Genomic DNA, 21,289 nt, shown 5'->3' with positions numbered 1-21,289 from the left:
GCAGGGTGATCAGCATTCATTTCGCAAATTATGGATTTTACAACCGTGTTATAAATAACTATTTTAATTTCCAGATGTTTAGATCTTCGTATTAAGATCATCAACTGGAGTATATACAAATATACAAGGACAAGCTGAGTTACATTTCATGCAGTAAGCTAAAGAAACAATGATTTGATCACCAGTTATTCTACTGGCATGACCTCTAGTGAAAAAAAATAAAATAAAATACAGATAAAATTACAAATTAATTAATTATTTATAAACTACATCAAAGCTAAATTCTATTTAAGATAACATGAGAGAAACATTCCTTCTTATAGATAGTTTTCTTACAGTAACAATGATGTCCCATTTTTAGCATTACAATTGTTATATTAGATTTAGGATTCTGGATTATCTACAGTCCTGTTTATAGTTAACTCTTAGGGAGAAAGGTTCCGTGGGTAGAATATGTGCCTTCCATATGCTTGGGATTTTTAGACCATCATTATTGTTCAGATTGGGGTGGTTGATAAGAATCTCACAGGCATCCTTAAATTTGCATTCATACCAAGTTTTGGTATGATGTAAACAGCTGGTGCTTTTCAAGTCAATTCTATGTAAAGTGTTCAAGGCATGATCCGAAAGGCCGGCTTCACCATAGTTATTATATTTAATGTGTCGTTTATGTTCCTTTGGTTTGATAGGAATTGTGCATCCTGTTTCCCTATTTATGGAAAATTACAGGTGCAATAAATACAGTATGCTCCAGTTTGGATCTTTGGATGAGTTGAGTAAGCTTTTTAACTTTGCAGGAGGTTTAAAGGTGGCTTTGAATTGTATTTTTGTAGTATTCTGTTTATTTTATCTGATGTCCCATTAATGTAAGGAATGGTTATAGTTTTATTGTAGTCTTGTTTATCTTTGTTTTTTATTGAGGTCTTGTAGAGAATTTTGTTAATAGTGTTTTTAATTTTGCAGGAGGTCTAAAGGTGGCTTTGAGGTTGTATTTCTGTAGTATTCTGTATATTTAATCTGATGTCCCTTTAATGTAAGGAATGGTTATAGTTTTATTGTAGTCTGGTTTATCTTTGTTTTTTATTGAGATCTTGTAGAGAATTTTGTTAATAGTGTTTTGGCTGTAACCATTTTTTAGAAAAGTATTGCTAATAACTTTAAATTCGTCTTTCAGTGCTTGTTCATTGGAGCAGGTCTTCAAAGCCCTGTTTTTTAGAGTATTAATGACACCTAGTTTTTGTGTTGGGTAGTGGTAGGAGTTTATATATATATATATTGGCCAGTATGTGTCGGTTTCTGGTAAACAGTGAAAGAAAGACTGCCAGAAAGAAGATGTGTGACAAGTGTATCTAAAAACGGAAGTGTGTTCTGTTTTTCAATCCCAATTGTGAACTGTATGCTTTTGTGTTGTTTGTTTAGGTTGCTAAGGAAAGTGTCTAGCAGCCAAGGGGCAGATCGCGAAAACATCGTCAATTTATCTAAGCCAGACTTTGGGTTTTAAAGGAGAGGGATCCAGAGCATGTTGCTTAAAATGTTCCATATAAAAGTTAGCAATAGGGGGGATAGTGGCAAGCCCATGGCTGTGCCTTCTTTTTGTAGGTAGAAAGCATACAAAATAACCAAAACATAATACATGCACAAAGAGTGCCGATATGATCTGGAAGGAATTTGTTCTATAACAGGATTGTGTCATTGATTGGGACATTTGTAAAGAGGGCACTCACAAAACTGACTAATAAATTATCTTTTTCTAATATAATGTCTTTTATTATGTTTATGAAGTGCTGTGTGTTTCTGATATAGGAGGGGGGATGACCAACCAACTCCTTGAGTGTTGCCGCTAGTTTCTTGGCTAGGTGATAATTCGGGCTGTTTATACCTTCAACTATCGGCCAGAGTGGTGTGTTTTCTTTGTGTATCTTTGGTAGACAGTAAATTCTTGGGGAACAAGCGCAGTGCAAAAGTAATTTTTTGACTGCATCTTCGGGCCATGTAGTAATTGATTTAAGTAGTTTCTCTGTTTTCTTTTTTATTCTATTGGTTGGGTCATAGTTAACAAGTTGATATGTACTACTGTCCGAGACCAGCAGATTCATTTTTTCTAAATAAGTGGTTTGGTTTAGAATAACAGTGCCACTTCCTTTATCGGCTCTAGTTATTACGAGAGATTAAAAGTGACACAAATGAGAGAGAGTAAAAGTGACGATCAAAAGAATAGTGTGACATATGTAAACAATGAAGAGTTGGCCAAAATGAGAGAGAGAGAAGCACAGTTGCACAGAGTGATACACAGGACAAAGTGTGAGTTGGAGCGAATGCATAAACATTTTGCAAGTGGTACAGCTGAGAAGAGAAATAAAGAAGTGCAAGAAAAGATAAAGGAATGCTTGACTAAGAAAGAGAAGGAAAAATTAAGGAGAGTCTTGTATGGCGATCCTATCGTAAGAGGTGTGACTGGCAAGAGAGTAGCAAAATTGTGCTTTCTGGGTGCAAAAATTAAAAATGTTATCAAGGTTAGTAAAATGCAAAAGGATAAAGTGAACGTTTTGATTGTTTTGGTTGAAATGAATGACTGGAAAGAAAAAAAAGCATGGTATGAGGGAGGACATGAAAAAGTTACTGAAAGTTAAAAAGAAACGAGTAAGAGAGTTAAGACAGTGAGTCTGTTGCCATGGTATGACAGAGTTGAGCTGAGAAAGAGAACCATAATAACAAATGAATTGATGCGTATGTTATGCAGGAGGAATGATATGGAATTTGTAGAGCGAGTTTCATGGACAAATAGACTTATACAAGTATTCACCAAGGCAACAAACTGAAACCCTCTGTTCCTGCTCATGGCATTCGTGAATAAACATAAGTTATCTCCCTGGTTTTATACTTCTTTTTTTTGTCAGCAAAACCATTCTACCATTGTATTTAAAAATGGTAATGGCACTATATATATATATAAGGATTAACCAACCTATTTGTGGATTTGGTTTCAAATATTTGCACTGTGAGGTGTGGATCTACACTTGAGCATAAATCAGGAAGGAAGGGTGTGGGACTACAATACATTCAGCATATACTTCCTTTACATGAGTGATAACCAGAAAGTTATCGTTCATGTAAAAGGAGAGTGGGATGCTAAATGTTATCAGCCACATTAGGTGATGAAGTCATCTGGAATTTAAAAGTTTAGTTAGCATTTCCTTCAACTAGACAGGATCGATAGTTATCTGTAGTGAAGTATAATGCTTGCCTAAATCTTATTTCAAGAAGGGTCTAACAGCACAAAACAAGCCTGGCTTGATTTGGATGCGAGGACTGTTTTGTTTTTTACTGGAATAAGAACAGCTAAAGTCAAATTACACCACTGCAAAGGTTACAGCAGGACACATGACAGTAGTACCTCAACTTATGAATGAGCAGTACATTCTTGGAAGAGAGATAACTACCAAGATGGTTTTGCTGCCAATTAGCATGACATAATCATCTTAGCAAAGATCTTGTAAATGGTGGGTTGTCAAGAGAATGAGTATCTTAAGGAGAAATCTAGTTTTAACAATTTAGATTTTATAATGATGTGACAAATTATAAGGGATATATATATTATATTATAATTGAAGACTTCCAGGGATACCTTATATCACCCACACCAGCTGTCACACTTTTTCATGGATTATTTACACTATACACACTCACCACCTCCAAAATGAAAGCATTCCCAATCTCACACCACCTCTATGAGAGAAAATCTAGCACTCAACCCTTTCTTAACTGCATTTATTCTCAAATTGTAAGAATGTGCTCTTCCAAATCTCTAAAAAATTAAAAATTCCATCTATTGGTAATCCTATATGACCTTTTCAGTTTAACCTTCTCCTTTGCATTCTCACCACTGTATCTGCATTACCTGGAAATCTAGGAGACCAGATCTGTGCACAATAATCCAATACCAAGGCCTTGTAAAGAAGCAAAATTAAAAATGATTTCTTTATCCTTAACTGTCATTGTTTGTTTCTCAGAACTGCAATCATCCTCTTAGTTGTATCTGCAAAGCAACATTTCACAGTACACCTTGAAACCCAGAGAACAAGTTTCTTTTCCTCCTCCTTCATCCCTGCTACTGCTGTACTGTGGAACAGTCTTCCCCCTGACGTATTTCCCAAGGAATACAATATACAGGCTTTTAAATCAAATGTAAACAAGTTTCTTCTTTTCCAACCCACTACCCATATACGGTACTAACGTACTATACTTTGACCAGCCAACCTCTCGTATATGGGCCCAACATTAAAAAAAAAAAAAAAAAATTTGCTTAATGGCTCTGAACTTCAATCTCCTTTCTACTAAAACTTGAAGAACCCTAACCTATTAGTTTCTTCTAGCATAATCCCACCAATATAATACATAATTGAATATCTTCACCACACCAGACTGCATAACTTTACCTTTACTAACATTAAACTGAAAACCATTTTTGCACGACTACAATTCCATCTAGTCAAAATCATTCTGCAAGTGTTCTGCATGTTACAGTTGCATTCCTGATTATTCTACCTATCTTTGCATCAAGAGCAAAGCTTTATACCCGCCTGTCAAATCTTCTTGATGTCATTAATATAAAAATTGAATAGCAATGGAAGAAGGGCTGATCTCTGGAACAACCCTTATACACATTTTTTGATAACTGTTAGTCATCACCTTATCCAAGCTCCTCCAACTTATGCAATAGCTTTCCATGCTGTATTTTGCAAAAAAAAAAAAAAAAAATTTAGTCCAAAAGTATCACGGTGTAACCATGTCCCCTGCCTAACTCATTGGTAACATTATTATAAAAGGTAAGCAAACCTATGCTGTTCATAACAAAATATTTTCTTTGTCAAACCATTTCTGCATGTGAGCAAGCTCTTACCACGTTTTCCAAAATCTTCACAACTACTCCAAAAATACTGATGAATCGATAGATATATTGGTCTTTGCACCACCCTTGTTACAATGAGATTATTATACATTCTTTCCATTCCTACTCCTGTGGAATATTCCCTGTGATGAGACTAAATCAGCTGATCACTCTTCAGAATTTGTGATGATATGCCATCAGTCTCTATTGATGAATTTTTATTCAGTTTATACAACAGCTGTAGTAGCTCCTCCTCATACACCTGGATTTCTTCATCTAAGGTAGAGGTAACACTGAGCTCCATATTGCATACACCAGGTTGATAACTCTCAACAAAATAGAACGTCATGTGTTGAACAATCTCTTCTGCATCTACCAACCCACATTTAGTTGGTATGGCCACTTAAATGAAATGAGTGAGGAAAAATTAACAAAACAGGTGTTTGTTGCCAAGATGGCAGGAAAGAGAACCAGAGGAAGACCAACGTTTAGGTGGATTGATTCAGTTAGAGCTGCCTTAGAAGAAAGAAAAATGTTGGATATGACTATACAAGAGTGCTTACAAGTAATAGGCTAATTTGGAGGAAAATTGCGGATAGAAGATTAATAATAATGTCAACTTAATCATGTATTGCTGTTGTAGTAACCTGGACACCCCTCGGATTAGAATTTTATATCTCAAAATTGATGACAATGATGTTTCTGGTTCATTGCACACCTGTACATTATAGAACAATCAGTGAGCTATAAACTACACATCTCATCTGATTTGATTTCTTGTAGGATAAGAAACCTGAGTACTTTGAAGTATTTGTGTATCTTACAAATGTTCCTTGCATTATCAATGAGATACACACATAGATTTTTTCCAACCAAATGGTGTGTGTTTCAAAAAAAATGCAGTACTTATGGTGGCAGAACAGATATATATTAGAGTTTGGTTATAATTATGCGAAGACAATTAAGAAGACAAAAAAAAAAGTCTGTTAATGATGTTCTCATTTTCTCTCTCTCTCTCTCATTTGTCTGTTAATGTGGGGAAGGAGCTAAGCATTTTCAAAAAGAACTGCTGCCTTTAGATGAGACCAACTAAAGGCAGCTTTTCGAACTGCTGCCTTTAGATGAGACCAACTGGAAACCATAATTCATTGCTTCTGTTCTTGGCTCCCTGATGAAAATTTGAACTTGAGTTTTTGCAACAAAAAACTTTATCCTTCTTGCAGCTGTTTCATCTCCATTTTTCCAAAACAAAAATAGAGATGAAAAAATATTTTTTCATCTCTATTTTTGTTTCCTTGTCATATAATCAATAACCTGTTTGACTATATTTCTTCAATATTTATTCAAGAAAAATACAGTTATAATAAATTATTCATAAATAATATTTTTATTGCAATATATATTGTATTATTAAATACAGACAATATAAAAAGTGACCAGGAATCAATTTTAATTATTTATAGCAAAGTATGATTGTTGTATGATGCATGCAATATTGTGCATCATTAAGCAAAAAATAAAGATGCTCAGGAAATGCTAAATGATCTTGATAGAGAAAGTAGGAAAAAAATTTTAAGCTTTAATCTAACTAGAATCAAGCTGATGATAAATTCAGATCAAACCGACTAAAAGTAACAGATAATCATTTTGAAATTGTGGAGGACTATATTTACCTTGGTCAATTAGTTAGCTGTAAGAAAAAACAAGATCAAGAAATAAGTAGAAGAATCATACAAGGAAACAAAGCATTTTGGCTGTATAAAGATTATCTGTTAGGAGATTTACCTATATGTCTAAAAAGAATGCTCTTTAATATATGCATTATTCCAGTGTTTACCTATGGAAGTGACACATGGGCAGCAACTAAAAAAACAGAAAGACAAGTTGTGTATGGCCCATAGCACTTTGGAGAGAAGTTTGCTCCACATAACAATAAGGGATAGAATAAAAAATACTAGAATTAATGAAAGATGATTGGATTGGAAGATATTGTGAAGTGTTGTAAATCATGTAAATTGAGATGGATTGGCCATATTATTGGACAGCCAGACAAGAGGTGGACAAAGCACTGAGTGGATACCAAGAGAAGGCAAGGTCACCAAAGAACAAGATGCAGAGATGATCTACAAAGGTTGAAATGAGATGGTGGACACTGGAAGAAGGAAAGAGGACATGGTAAGATGGAAGTGGAATTTATACAGTTGAAAGGGATAAATACATAAAACAACATGTTATAGATGGGGACAAGAGATTTGCGAGTACTGGTTCTGATAATAGCCTCAGAAGATATATTCATAACCAAGGTAGACACTCTGTTTCCAATGGGAGCATGACCATGCAGTCCTGTTCTGGAAAATTACTAAATATGTGGAATTCTCTGTCAAGAAAGGATTTATATTGAACTATAACGTTGGTAATTATGACAGACTTATGAGTCATCTTGGAGTAGTGCCATGGCTTGAGAAGCTACAAAGAAAGAATGTCAGCAGAGCATGCGATTGGTCAGAGATTGTTTGAGAGAAGCAGTATCCGAATGCACACCCAAGGTCAGGAGGATAAATCAAGTGACCACTTAATTCAGTTAAATCAACTGAATTAAGTGGATGAGTAGAGATATAAAGAAAGCAGCAAAAAAAAAAAAAAATTGTGGAGAGAATATACAGAAAAAGGTGATCAGCCTTACTCATGAGCAGTAGAAAGTGCAAGCAAGAAGGGTGAGGCCAAATCAGATTATGAGAGAAAATTAGCAAAGCAGGCCAAAGTAAATCCAAAGGTTTTTTCATTAAGTGGTAAGTAAGAGGGAAAATGACTACAGTAAGATGACTTTAAACAATGCTCATGGTAGGTAGGTTATTTATTTAGCGTATGATGTACAGGTCTCGAAATAAAACATACAAATTACATAAAACAGCATATTAAAAGGGGTACACTAGGTTGAAATGATTAAACATCAAAATTAAGAATCAAGAGTCAGAGATTAATCCTTAAATCCCGGATTCACTCCAGGGATTCTGGGGTCAGTTTAAAAAAAGTCCTCTTTAGAACCCGAGAATGAGTAGATAGGGCACTCAAGCACAATGTAGTTGATAGTCTGGATCCCTCTTCCGCATTCACAGTTTGGAGTTTTGGACCAGTTCCATTTATGCAAGAGAAGCTTATATCTCCCATGTCCTGTTCTAATCCGATTTAAAGTGGTCCATACATGTCTAGGCAGATTGAAGCCCTCCAGACAAAATGTCTGATTTGAGATGGGTATTTGAAGATTGGAGGTATGTTGAAACCAATACTCTCCCCGTGACTCGCATAGGTCGAAGTTCTGATCGTTTATTTGTATTGCACTCCTCCAGGCAGGGTGCCTGGATTTCAGTCTTTGTGAAGTAGGGAAGGAAATGTCTTGATGGATAGGCAAGGAACTGTTTCCAATTATTTTTGTCCATAATTTGCTTAAGGCTTGGGTCCTGCGGAGCGAGGGAGGGGCTATATTACTGAGAGTTGGGAGCCAGTAGCCAGGAGTAGATCTTAAAGCTCCAGAGATTATCCTCATAGTTTGATTCAGCTGGACATTGACTAAAGAAGCATGTGTGCTGTTCAGCCACAGAGGAGCACAATACTCTGCTGTGGAATAGACCAAAGACAGTGCGGTAGTACTCAGTGTGTTGGCATCAGCATCCCAAGAAGTACCAGCAAGTTTATGCATTATATTATTACGAGTTTTTAATTTCCCAGCAATATTTTCTAGATGATATTTAAATGTCAAACTTCTGTCTAGGGTAACTCCTAGGTATTTTGGATGATTGTTAAATTTCACCTGTTTATTTTTTAAGTAAACTTTTGGGATATAGTTGGCCTGGATATTACTTAAATGAAAGGATGCTACTTCAGTTTTGTTCAGGTTAGGTTGTAATCGCCATCGTCTAAAGCAGTGTTTCTCAAACTTCAGATATCCACGTACCCTTTCTTAAATTTTCATTATTACCAAGTACCCCCTAATTAATTAATTAAAAAATAAATTCATTAATTAAAAATAAAATTAAAAAATTAATAAATTAATTAAAAATAATTAAAATTAAACATCTATTTTATTTGAATTCATATGTTCGTGCAAACAAAAAATATGATTTATTTTTAAATTTTGGTTCTCTAGAGATGCCAGACAACACACTCTTATCAATTTCATTTTATCCAGGTGCAATATCAATGTTTTCTTGTTGCTTACAGTTACTTGTATTTGCTATATTGTTCTCTTTTTGGGGTTTTATATATCCAGTCTTTAACCAATGATCCATACGTAAGAATTTGAAAGCTAAAAAAAAATACTGTATTTACTCGAATATAACTCTAACCTTTTTCCCAAAATTAAAGCTAAAAAATCGTGCGGGAATTTTTGGAAACCAAAGTTTACAGAAAAAAAATGAAAATGGTGCGACTTACCAAGAAGCTCCTACTCGCTATCACTACTTTTGGCATCGAGAACAGTTTCTTTGTGTGCATCGTCAAAGTCATCTACCCAAATAGGGTCATCTTCTTTCCCATTACTTCAAGCAAAAATTACCAATAATTTACAAAACTTGAGATACGTAGAGCAGCGAAGAACTGCATATGATTGATGCGATATTAACAAAAGATCGTGCGAACTAAAGACAAATTAGCATTTCAACAGTTGAGTTGCAATGCTAATTCCCTTCAACCGAATGCCATAATATCTGAAACACATTCACTATATATTTCTTAGTTTTAACACGTTAATGACGAGGGTGGTGTCAAGCAAAACCATATGTTCCACCGGCAACATATGGTTTTGCTTGGTCTATACAGCAGTTTCTGTTGAAGATGGGATGGGATGGGATTCATTAGTTAGAACCATTTTATCCCGTTTATCTCAATTTGCACTGTTTGTTGAAAAATATAATGACTCCTTTAATTACGCATAGCTGAAAATTGCCACGTACCCCCTAACGACCATTTGCATACCCCCAGGGGTACACGTACCACATTTTGAGAAACACTGGCCTAAAGTGTTTATCAAGTACAGCCAGATCTTCAGTTAAGGTGTTCACAGCTTTTTGGAACGTTGAGTTGCAATGGCAATATCGTCAGCATACATGAATCTCCATGATGCCGTCTCTGGGATATCACTAATATATAAATTAAAGAGCAATGGGGTCAGCCTGAGGTAGGCCATTTTTAATCTTAAAGAATTTACTTTGGGATTCATTGAGAGATACTTGTATCCATCTGTCTGCTAATATTTGATTAATTAGGTTGGCTAGTTTTGGTGATGGGATAGTTTCTAGGAATTTTAAGATAAGACCCTCTCTCCACTGTGTCATAGGCAGCAGAGAGGTCCACGAATACCACTATTGTTTTCAATTGTTTTTCATAACCGTACTCTATAAATTGTCAAGGCCAGTACTCGATTGCAACAACTTCTGCTAGGTTTGAAGCCAGCCTGTTCCCATGGAGTTCTGTTATGTATATTCTCGTAGACAGGCTTATACGTTGGTTATGCATTATTAAATTACTTAAGGAATTGAACAACGTAGATATGAATATAAATTAAATTACACTTTAATAAATATTTCCGATATTTCGGCAACGTCACGTTGCCATCTTCAAAAGGAACTTACAAAAAAAGGCACGTGCACGTAGGCACTACAACACAGTAACTGAGAATGAAGAGATGAAGCTATCGTTCTCCTAAAAGTCGTGATGGTGCCCTCTAGCGGGCTAAGTAGGTGTTCTTACCCGTTGGGCTGAAGGTCTGCTGATGTAAGCCTCCCAAATTTGGGGCAGTCGCATACAACCAAATTTGTTGAGGTTTGGAGAGTTTCTTAGGGCTGAGGCTGATTCCATAAATAGTCTTTCGAATTTGTATTTGCTACGGTGTATTACTGTAGCTTTCTTCCACCGTATTCTGTGGCATGTATCCAGAGCATGGTCAGCAAGACCAGAATGGCTGTACTTGTGAAAACGGATGTAGTGCTTGTGTTCAGAAATTCTGATATTCGCTGTCCTGCCTGTTTGGCCAAAGTAAGACAGTTTACAGCTGCAAGGGACCTGGTATACGCCAGGTAGGTCTAGGGGAAGTGGTTGGTCTTTAGTAAAGCGGACAAGGGATGCCAATTTTCTGTATGGCCTGTCATAGAAGGTCTGGTCATGTTTTTTTAAGATTTTGGTAATTTTTTCCGAGGTGCCTCGTATGTAGGGAATGGTGATGGATTTAGAGAAGTAATCCTTGTTGTGGAGGGGGGGAGGGGGGGCTGTGGTTTGCAGGTTTTAATATTTTTTGGATTTTTTTTGGGGGGGGGGTGGCCATTGGCTGAGAAAGTGTTGAGGATGTGATTTAGTTCAGTGTTTAGGGCCATGTCGTTAGAACAGATTAGTTTAGCCCTATTGTATAGTGTTTTCACCACTCCATATTGTTGTGAGGGGAGGGGAATTGTTGGTGATTGTATCCGGCTGTATGAGTGGGTTTTCTATAAACTGAGAAAACCAAGGTTCCATCAGGCTGGCTGGTGACTAGTGTGTCTAGGAAAGGGAGGCTGTTTTCCTCTTTTTCCAAGGTGAACTTGATTCTGGGGGTGTTGGTTGTTTAAGTGTGTTAAGAAGGAGAGGAGTGTTTTGGAGCCATGTGGCCAAATAGTGAACACATCATCAACGTAGCGAAACCATATGGTTGGTTTTTGTAGGGCAGAGGCTAAGGCTTTTTCTTCAAAGGTCTCCATAAAGAAATTGGCCAAGGGTGGGGAGAGTGGTGAACCCATGGCTGTCCCCTCTGTTTTTAAATTTTCCCTGCCAAACGAAATAGCCTGAGTTCATTGTGAACTGAAATAGGGCTGAGATATCGGGAGAAAATTCAGCTTGGATCAGCTCTAAAGTTTTCCTTGAGTGGGACATTTGTGAATAAGGAGGAGACGTCAAAGCTGACCATTATATCAGTATGTTGGAGTGTAAGGTTTTCTATGCTGGCTTTGAAGTGGACTGAGTTTTTTATGTGTGATGGTGTGTTGCCAGTATAGTGTGTGAGCTCTTTGGCCAAATGTTTAGGTAATTTGTATGTGGGGGAATCAATGCCATCCACTATGGGATGAAATGGCACATTTTTTTATGTATTTTTGGAAGTCCATAAATACGGGGGGGGGTTATAGAGTTAAACGGCTTTAATCTGTTGGTCACTTCTACAGGCCAAGAAGTGACTTTCTTAAGGAGCCTGTGAAGTTTTCTAATTTGTGAGTTGGTGGGATTGTATTCGATAGGGAGGTAAGTAGCCCGATCTAATAGAAGAGCTTTAAGCTTACCTGTGTAGTCCTTTTGGGATACAATATGGAGTGGTGAAAACACTATACAACAGGGCTAAACTAATCTGTTCTAACGACATGGCCCTAAACACTGAACTAAATCACATCCTCAACACTTTCTCGGCCAATGGCTAACCCCCCCCCCCAAAAAAAATCCAAAAAATATTAAAACCTACAAACCACAGCCCCCCCCCTCCACAACAAGGATTACTCTAAATCCATCACCATTCCCTACATCCGAGGCACCTCGGAAAAAATTACCAAAATCTTAAAAAAACATGACTTGACCTCCTGTTACAGGCCATACAGAAAATTGGCATCCCTTATCCGCTCCACTAAAGACCAACCACTTCCCCTAGACCTACCTGGTGTATACCAGGTCCCTTGCAGCTGTAAACTGTCTTACTTTGGCCAAACAGGCAGGACAGCAAATATCAGAATTTCTGAACACAAGGACTACATCCATTTTCACAAGTACAGCCATTCTGGTCTTGCTGACCATGCTCTTGATACACGCCACAGAATATGGTGAAAGAAAGCTACAGTAATACACCATAGCAAATACAAATTCGAAAGACTATTTATGGAATCAGCCTCAGCCCTAAGAAACTCTCCAAACCTCAACAAATTTGGTTGTATGCGACTGCCCCAAATTTAGGAGGCTTACATCAGCAGACCTTCAGTCCAGCGGCCAAGAACACCTACTTAGCCTGCCAGAGGGCACCATCAGGACTTTAAATTTTAACTGGTGAAATGGCTGAAAGAATTACTTGGATGTTGCAAAACATGTGAACAAGATAAGGAAGTTATTATCCTTCTTTATAAGGCTATGATTCGGCCACATCTCTACTACTGTGATTTGGTCACATGGATTTCTTGGAGACCAGAAGATGGTTGAGAAGATTCAGAAATGAGTGAACTAAGGTGGTGACAATTCTGTGAAATGCTTCCTATGAGGAAAGATTGCAGGTTTGTGGGTTACAAAGTTTAGTTGATAGACAGAAAAAAGTGAAATGATAGAAACCTTTAAGATATTAATGGGGGATTTATAAATTTGATGCAAAGGAAATTTTTTAATATATGACAAGCAGTCATTGAACTAAGGGCCATCGTTGAAAGTTGTGTAAGAATGTGGTTAGCACGGTGTGTGTGGACCAGATTTCTTGCATGGAGAGTGGTGAATGAGTGGAATGGATTGCCAGAATAGGGTTAAAGTTCCGTGACAGTCAATGAGTTTAAGGAGAGGTATAATAGGTTTTGAGTGTAAAATAGTTAGTTTGGTGTCCTGAGTCTCCAGACTCCATGAAAATACCATATAATAACAATATGTGCCTTTGTTACTTAAGAACTGTCTTGATTCATATTACATGAATGCAGAAAGTGTTTTTGTTGATGAATATTCTCTCTTCTACTACTACTACTACTAAAAGGCAGGACCATTTTGTTCCTTCATTGAAATTACCTTTACTGTTGAAAGAGAATAGATGACTACTTTGAAATGATAATTTGAAACTTTGAATTGATAATTACACAAACTAATATTTACATAAATTTACTAAATTTATTTATTTACTAAATTTACATTCTCTGCTTAGTCAACATTACAAAAAATTAACAAAGCTGAAAATCGATTGAGTTTTCCTGATATGAAGTTTTGCGGGTAATTAATACAGTGTTATTTTTGGCCTTTTTTTCTTTTATGAGTTTAGATAAGTTCAACACACACCCTTGTTTGTTACATATTTTAATTTGAATGAAAGTGTGTGAGAATAAATTATTAATTTACAGTGACTTGTGTAGATAAGTTTACAAATGGGTTTATATATGGTGTGTGGCATAATGTATGACTTCAGTAAAGAATAATTAAGATTTAAAAAGTTGAAAACTTGAGTCTGAAATCAATAATAGCATTTTTTAAGGAAAAACCTGGTTAGCATTTTAACATTGCACACCATATGACTGCGCTGGAAAATTCAATTTCTTACTTCATATCTTACCTGAGTCTGAACAAATTGTAACAGTTCATTGATTCCTTCTTGATCCAAATTTTCAGAGCCAGCTATTTCAATTTCGGGTGGATTATCAGGATATGTGGATATGTATGTAAATTGCAGGGATACAAAAACTGAAAATAAAATTTATATATTCCTGTATGAACAAAATGATAGCAAAATTCATATTATGGTATGGAAATTTATTTATAAATAATTTATTTTTATTTATTTATTCATAGTATATTTTATTTTTTATAAATAATATAAAGATAATACAAAAATATAAATTCTTGTCACAATTCTACCTTGTGATTTTCAAAAAAAAAAAAAAAAAAAAAAAAAAGCTGCTCTATCCCTCATGAAATACTGTAATAGTCTATCATAATTCCATGAGGCGTGCGAGTGCTGGATCTAATTATAGCATCAGAAAATTTAACAGTAACCAATCTAACTATGCTGTCTATGCTTGGAGAAAGTGATCATATAGGTCTTGCCATGGGAGCTTGCCAGACTTGAAGAAGGAAGGGATACATGTGTAACTACAAAGAAGGATATTATGACAAGCTGAGGAGTCACCACCTTTCAGCAGTGCAATGGCATCAGAACTCAAAGGAGAGAGATGCTGGATATGCATGGGAGGTCAAGGAGTATTTGAATAAAGCAGTATTAGAATGTATACCCAGAGTCAGAAGAATAAGTCATCACTTATCATAAGCAGTACTGTATAACATAGTATAGTAGAAAGTTTAGTATTTAGCATTTAGTTGTATTAGTTCCTCAGCACTATCTGCATGATGGCAGCAGTTGCAGCTCCAATTACAAAAGGCATGTCGCCAAGTTCTTCCCAATGTAGGGACTCTATTTTGCGTAACATAATACAGGATTTTGTGGCAGGTATGTGTCCTGGCAGTTGGATATGTGGTAGGTGAGAGAAGGAAGAATGCATATATGCACAAAATGTAGGCAATGGGAGGAACTTAGTGAGTTAGATATTACAATAATCGACCTTGTTGCATCTGGGGCAGGAGAATCTCAACCTAGAGAGACGAGTAGTGTGATAGAGGGTGAGAATGACAAGCGAAATATGAATGAAAAAATAAGAGTGGGGAGTGTGGAAAGTTTGAATGATTGTGAAATTTTTGGAGATTGTCTTGATTGGGAGGATGAGTGGCAAGTGGCTAACTTGCAGAGAGAGAGAGAGAGAGAGAGAGAGAGAGAGAGAGAGAGAGAGAGAGATGAGCTGAAAGAGGAGGTGGAATGTATTGGAAATGAGATGAGAAGTATGAAAGGTGATATAAGGTGAATCAGAGTAGGAGTGAGAGAGAGATTGGAATGATAGAAGAGTAGAGAATAGAAACAGTAGAAGAGAGTTATGAAAATGATACAAGAGAGAATAGAAAGAGTAGAAGAGAGGGAATGAGGGAGAGGTATGGGAAAGATAGAAGAGAAGAGAATGGAAACAGTCAGAGAGAGGGAATAAGAAGAATGTGAGGGAATGCTGGAACCAGGGATAGAGTAATGCCAGGACAGCAGGTAAGTAAGGAAACACAGAGAGAAAGGGTTAGAGGAGAGAGTGAGGGATGCAGGTGAGCAATCAAGGAACAAAGTGGTAAGAGGTGTGACATATGGAGACTTAATGATCCGTGATATGCAAGATAGGATGCCAGAGGAGTGTTTGCATGGAGGAACGATAGAAAGTGTGGCTATGGTAATTAAGTGGGGTAAAAGCATGGATGAGATGATTGTGATATTGACGAGCTGAGCAGAAGAGCAGTAATAATGAATAGCATAACAGACAGAATATGTCAGAAAAGAGGATTGGAATATGTGGATGCTTGGAGGACATTTGAGGACAGAAAGGAGCTGTATGCGAGAGACCGCTTGCATTTGAATGAGGAAGGATGTAGGCATCTGGAGAGATTGCTGTTTTCTGAACAAGTCGGTGCGTCAATGCAGGCAAACTAGAATTCCCAGGGTGGTGGTAGCAGGAGTGGCCTCTTGTGGGAATAGGTACTTGGGGGAAGGGGGACGACATCAGGTAACAACGAGTCCGGTGCAGTCTGGAGGAGATAATGATAGGTATAGAAGCAATGCCATTTTTGTGCTTTATACTAATGCCAGGAGTATCCAGAATAAAGGAGATGAATTGGTGGTGCTGATAGCATCAGCCTGGCCAAAGATTATTCGGATCTCTGAGATGTGGGTTGACAGAAGATGATATAATAACAGGAATAGAAGTAGCAGGGTACAGCATTTTTCAGCAGGATAGGAAGGGAAAATGTGGTGATGGCATACTGCTTATGATAAGTGATGACTTATGTCCTCTACGAGTGGAGGCATTAGAAGGCAGTGACACTAATGGTTTTGAAAGCATATGGTATGAGGTAGAGGTGGGCAAGACAGGATATTTAGTGGGGTGCTGTTACAAGCCAAGGAGCACAAAGGGTGGGGAGCAGGAGATGTGTAGGCAGTTGAGATTGGCAAGTTCAAGAAAAAAGATTGTTATGGGAGATTTTAATTACAGCAGAATAAGTTGGGAAGAGGAAAATGCATGTAGTAATAATGGAATGAAATTTCTAGAATTCTTGAGGGACAAATGTCTTAGGCAACATGTAACAGAGTTTGGATTTGGTCATAGCATCAGAAGAGCTGATAATAACTGAGATGACATCTCTCCCCCTTGTTAGAGAGAATGACTTGGAAGATGAATAGACATTCAGGAGTATCAAAGAAAAGGGAACATATGTGGAATTATGAGGTAGGTGATTATAATAGTCTTAGATATCAACTTGAGGTAGTTCCATGAAAGGCAGAATTGGAAAGCCAGGATATCATTAGTGCTTTGGAAATTGTGAAGGAATATTTGTTGGCAGCAATAATAAACTGCATTCCACGAGTGAAGAAGAGGTCACAATTTGGTGTAAAGTGGATGACAAACAATATCAAACAGGAACAGCAGGTGAAAAGAGGTTATGGAAGAGATATAAGGAGAAGGGTGAAGAGCAGATATGGTAAGGAAGGCGAAACTGGAATATGAGAAGAGATTGGCACTAAGATCCAAAGATAATTCTAGGGAATTTTTTGGCTATGTGGCCAGTAGGAGGAGAATGATTGTGGAAGAATGACATTGTGGGATAAAAATGGGAATAGAGTGACAAATGCAGAGGACATAGTAGAGTTGTTCAATAAACACTTTGTTGGAGTATTTCATCCTGGAGAAATAAGTTTTAATGCTAGAGGGACAGGGCAGGTTCAAGGTTTAGAGGAGAGTGTGTTCCAAATATTGAGTACCCTGGATGTCAGTAAAGCTATGGGACTGGATGGTATTTCATCACAGGTTTTGAGAGAATGTGCTAAAGAACTGACAGCTCTGTTGACCTGGCTTTTCATTGAAAGTCTGGCTATGGGAAAGATACCCAAGGAATCGAAGGAAGGTAAGATAGTGCCATTGCATAAGGCCAGTAGTAGACTGGATATGTCTAACTATAGGCCAGTTTGTGTTTCACCAGTAGTTGTTAAGATCTTGGAGAAATTAGTGATGAACCATATACAGCGTTAGATAGATGAGAGTAATGTTATCTGTGATGAACCATATACAGCGTTAGACAGATGAGAGTAATGTTATCTGTGAATCTGGAGGTGCTCTTGCTTTAGTAATATGATGCCTTTTATAATGACATTGTGGGATAAAAGTGACAAGAGCAGTTAATGAGGGAAAAGGCATATATTGCCATTTTTCTGGATTTTGCAAAGGCATTTGACATGGTGCCACATGATAAGCTGATATTTAAGTTGCAGCTCATGGGTTTAGATGTCAGGTTAGTCAACTGGATTCAGGATTGGCTATCTGATAGGTATCAGAGAGTTGTGTATGGTGGAGAATTATCAAGGAGGCAGAAGGTTACAAGTGGAGTTCCATAGGGCTCAGTACTGGGACCCGTATTGTTTACCCCTTTATATCAATGACATTATCGATGGATTATAGAGGGATATGCATTTGTTTGCAGATGATATGAAGGTGGGAAGGGTTATTAGTAATAGTGCATATGTGGCAGGTCCTACAAGAGGATTGGAATAAACTAGACAGATGGGCAAATGAATGGGGATATCCATTTAATGCAGCAAAATGTAAGGTCTTGAAGTTTAGATACATCAATGGCAGGCTGCATACTCGATTGGAGGAGCTGAACTGGAGGAAGTATGGGAGACAAGAGATCTGAGAGTGATGATTGACAGAAAACTGAAATTCAAGAACATATTGCAAAGGTGGTGAAGGTAATCCAGGGGATTGCTGCAATACTGAGTAGGATACTGACCTGCAGAGAGAAAAGAGTTATTGTTCCATTGTATAAGATCCTGATCAGACCACACTTAGACTAATTTCTTAAATTTGGTCCCTAGGATTTGAAAGAGATAAATTAACTGTGGAAAGGAATACAGAGGCAGATAGCAAAGATGGCTTCAGGACTGTACAATGTTAGTTATTAGGATCGGCTGAGGGAATGTGGACTGCAGAGTTTGGTAGATAGAAAAAGGATAGCTGATATGATTGAGACTTTTAAACTGTTGAGAAGTAGTTACAGGGTTGACATTGGGGAGTACTTTGGCGATGACAAGGGGCCAGCTCTGGAAGGTATGAAAGGAAGTTGTGAGCAAGAGGGTGAGGAGTGGTTTCTTTGCATGGAGGGTGGTTGAAATGCGGGATGCATTGCCTAATAGAGTGATGAGAGCAAGAACAGTCAATGAGTTCAAATAGTGGTATGATAGACTTTGTGTTTCCTAGGAAAGACCTCCCACGATTAGTCTTCTGACTCCATGGAGGCCTGAATAATAATAATAATAAATCAGGTAGGAGTTAGATGGATGAGTAGCTTCATTAAGCAGGAGTTACACTTAAAGAAAAGGTTGTGGAGAGATCACAAAGAAAAAGGTGATCAGCATGACCATGAGCAGTATAAGGCATTAGCAAGAAAGGTGACATATGTTTAAGAAGGCCAAAGCTAATTATGAGAGAAAGCTTGCTGATGAGGACAAAAGACATTAGAAGTCCTTATTGGTAATGGCATTAGTTAGAATATAGCTCTGTCAGAGGTTCTTAAGAGGCGACTCTCAAGCACATGTGACTTTTGATATATCTGCATGAATCTCTCATCATCTGGCTCTTTACTAAAACATGAAGATGGGAAGGAAAGTATTTCTTATCCATTCTCTTTTCATATTCACTCTTGTTACTTATATGAGATGCATATAATTGGCATGACTATCAACTAAGTACTGTATCAAGTACAATTTTAGTACTATATCATGTATATGAACTTTATTTCAATATAAAGATCAAAACTTTTTTCTTTTTTGCAATTCCTATCCACAAAAAAGTTTTTTTTTTGTAAACATACAGTACATTTGTGCTCTGGATTTTTTGGCTAAGGGTTTTTTCCTAGTTTTTAAAATTAATTTTATATAGTTTTGTATTTTTATTTTTTTGACAGTCGAAAACCCTGCTCTAGAGACCAAACATGGAACTTTTTTAAGCCACTTCATGCCTCCAATAAGCAAAATGGTGGTCTAACAGTGTGTGATGAAATTCATCTCCAACTGAAGACAATCACAAACATCCATACTATGACGGGATTCAAACCTGCAGCCAGTTGGTTGGAGAGCATACTAACAATCACTCAGCCAACCAGGCTGGCAAATAGAAACTGCAATGCAAATTATTATCATCACTATTCAGGCCTCCATGGAGTCAAAAGATTCATCGTGGGAGGTCCTTCTTGGGAAACAAAAAGTCTATCATACCACTCCTTGAGCTCATGCTCTAACCACTCTCAAGCTATGCATTCCATGGTTCAACCACCCTCCATGCAATCAGCAAGTAACAATTCAATAGCATTTTAGATGAAAGCCCAATTGCAGCATGAAGCATTAAAATTTAAAGGGATAAATAAGTAGCTTTTCATTGACTTACTTCCATTTTCTGGATCTTCTAATGAGTTTTCTGACTTAATATCAATAGTAAAGATATAAGGATCATCACAAAGCACTGAAATTGAATTTTTTTTAAAAAATTAATACTAAAACTAACAAACATCAGTAAAGAAATTTCAAGAGAGCATTTTATTAAATTGACAAGCAATATCAAATATTATAAAGTCTAATTATTATAAAATGATAACTTATATTAACTTCCTTATCAGAAGTGGGTATTATTAAAGAGTGAAATTCAATAACTAGAAGACTTATCCTGCAAGGAATTCAGAGAGTCAAATGAAAGACAATTGTTTCAGTCTTAATAACGTCACCCATGTTCCATCTCTGGAACCAGGATAAAAATGCAGACAGTAAAGGGCATGGAATCTGATTTTTCTCATTGTACATGATAAACACATAGAATAGAGTACTAATGAGAGTAGTGCACACTGATTCAGTGAATTAATTCAAAGAGAAAGCAAAGGAGAGTGGAAAGAGAGAATGTATTATAGATGCTATGTACTATAGAGCCTCCTGTAATGAGTCCATAGAGGTGCCCAACTAATAATGATGATAACATATTCCAAACTGGTTCTGTACATCATATTTAAGCATGACCTTACAATAAAAAATAAAATATTACAGCCAAGAAACATGGAACATCAGCTTAATAATGCATTCAAAAAAGGGAAAAAAAAACTGTGGAGGAACTAGCAATATTGAAAAGGAAAATGTTACTATGCATTTATTTTTTAAGTTCAATGAAGTCTGGCAGATATTAGAGAAAAACAATATTTTATTTTATTTATGTTGGGCCCAAATAAGAGAGGTTGGCCGGTCAACCTATAGTACGTTAGTACCATATATGGGTAATATGGAGAGAGAAATGTTTCCTGACTTCACTGACAAATTATTCCTATATTAACAGTTTTTTTTTTCTTGCTTGATTTAGTAGTGTATTATATTATTGTTCCCATGAATACCTTACACATGCAGAGGGGAACCTGATTTTATCAAGATAATTTTACTGATGAAGGATTTTTTTTTTTTTTAATTTCTTGATTATTATTTCTTTATTTATTTTTTGCATACTGAAATCAGGTAGTTGTCTTAAATCTAAAGCAATCTGAAATCGGAGT

General features: G+C 36.7%; 1 protein-coding gene across 2 annotated transcripts in view; it reads right to left on the bottom strand.

The window, feature by feature from the left end:
* Positions 1–21,289, bottom strand: part of LOC150104394 (RWD domain-containing protein 1) — a 187,245-nt gene that overhangs the window by 148,449 nt on the left and 17,507 nt on the right. Inside the window, exons 2-3 of one of the 2 annotated variants that reach the window (XM_090396977.1) lie at positions 20,149–20,223; positions 14,184–14,311 (exon numbers count right to left, since the gene is read on the bottom strand). In XM_090396977.1, the coding sequence (XP_090253103.1) occupies positions 14,184–14,311; positions 20,149–20,223 (203 nt within the window). The remainder of the gene's footprint in view (positions 1–14,183; positions 14,312–20,148; positions 20,224–21,289) is intronic. The other variant, XM_090396978.1, reaches the window with a different exon arrangement.

The sequence above is a fragment of the Typopeltis vanoorti genome, chromosome 8 (assembly GCF_054136105.1).
Source record: "Typopeltis vanoorti isolate ZY-2024b chromosome 8, IOZ_Tvanoo_1.0, whole genome shotgun sequence".
Taxonomy (NCBI): Eukaryota; Metazoa; Arthropoda; class Arachnida; order Uropygi; family Thelyphonidae; genus Typopeltis; species Typopeltis vanoorti.
The sequence above is the reverse complement of the archived record's forward strand: the minus strand, read 5'-3'. Positions and strand labels throughout refer to the sequence as shown.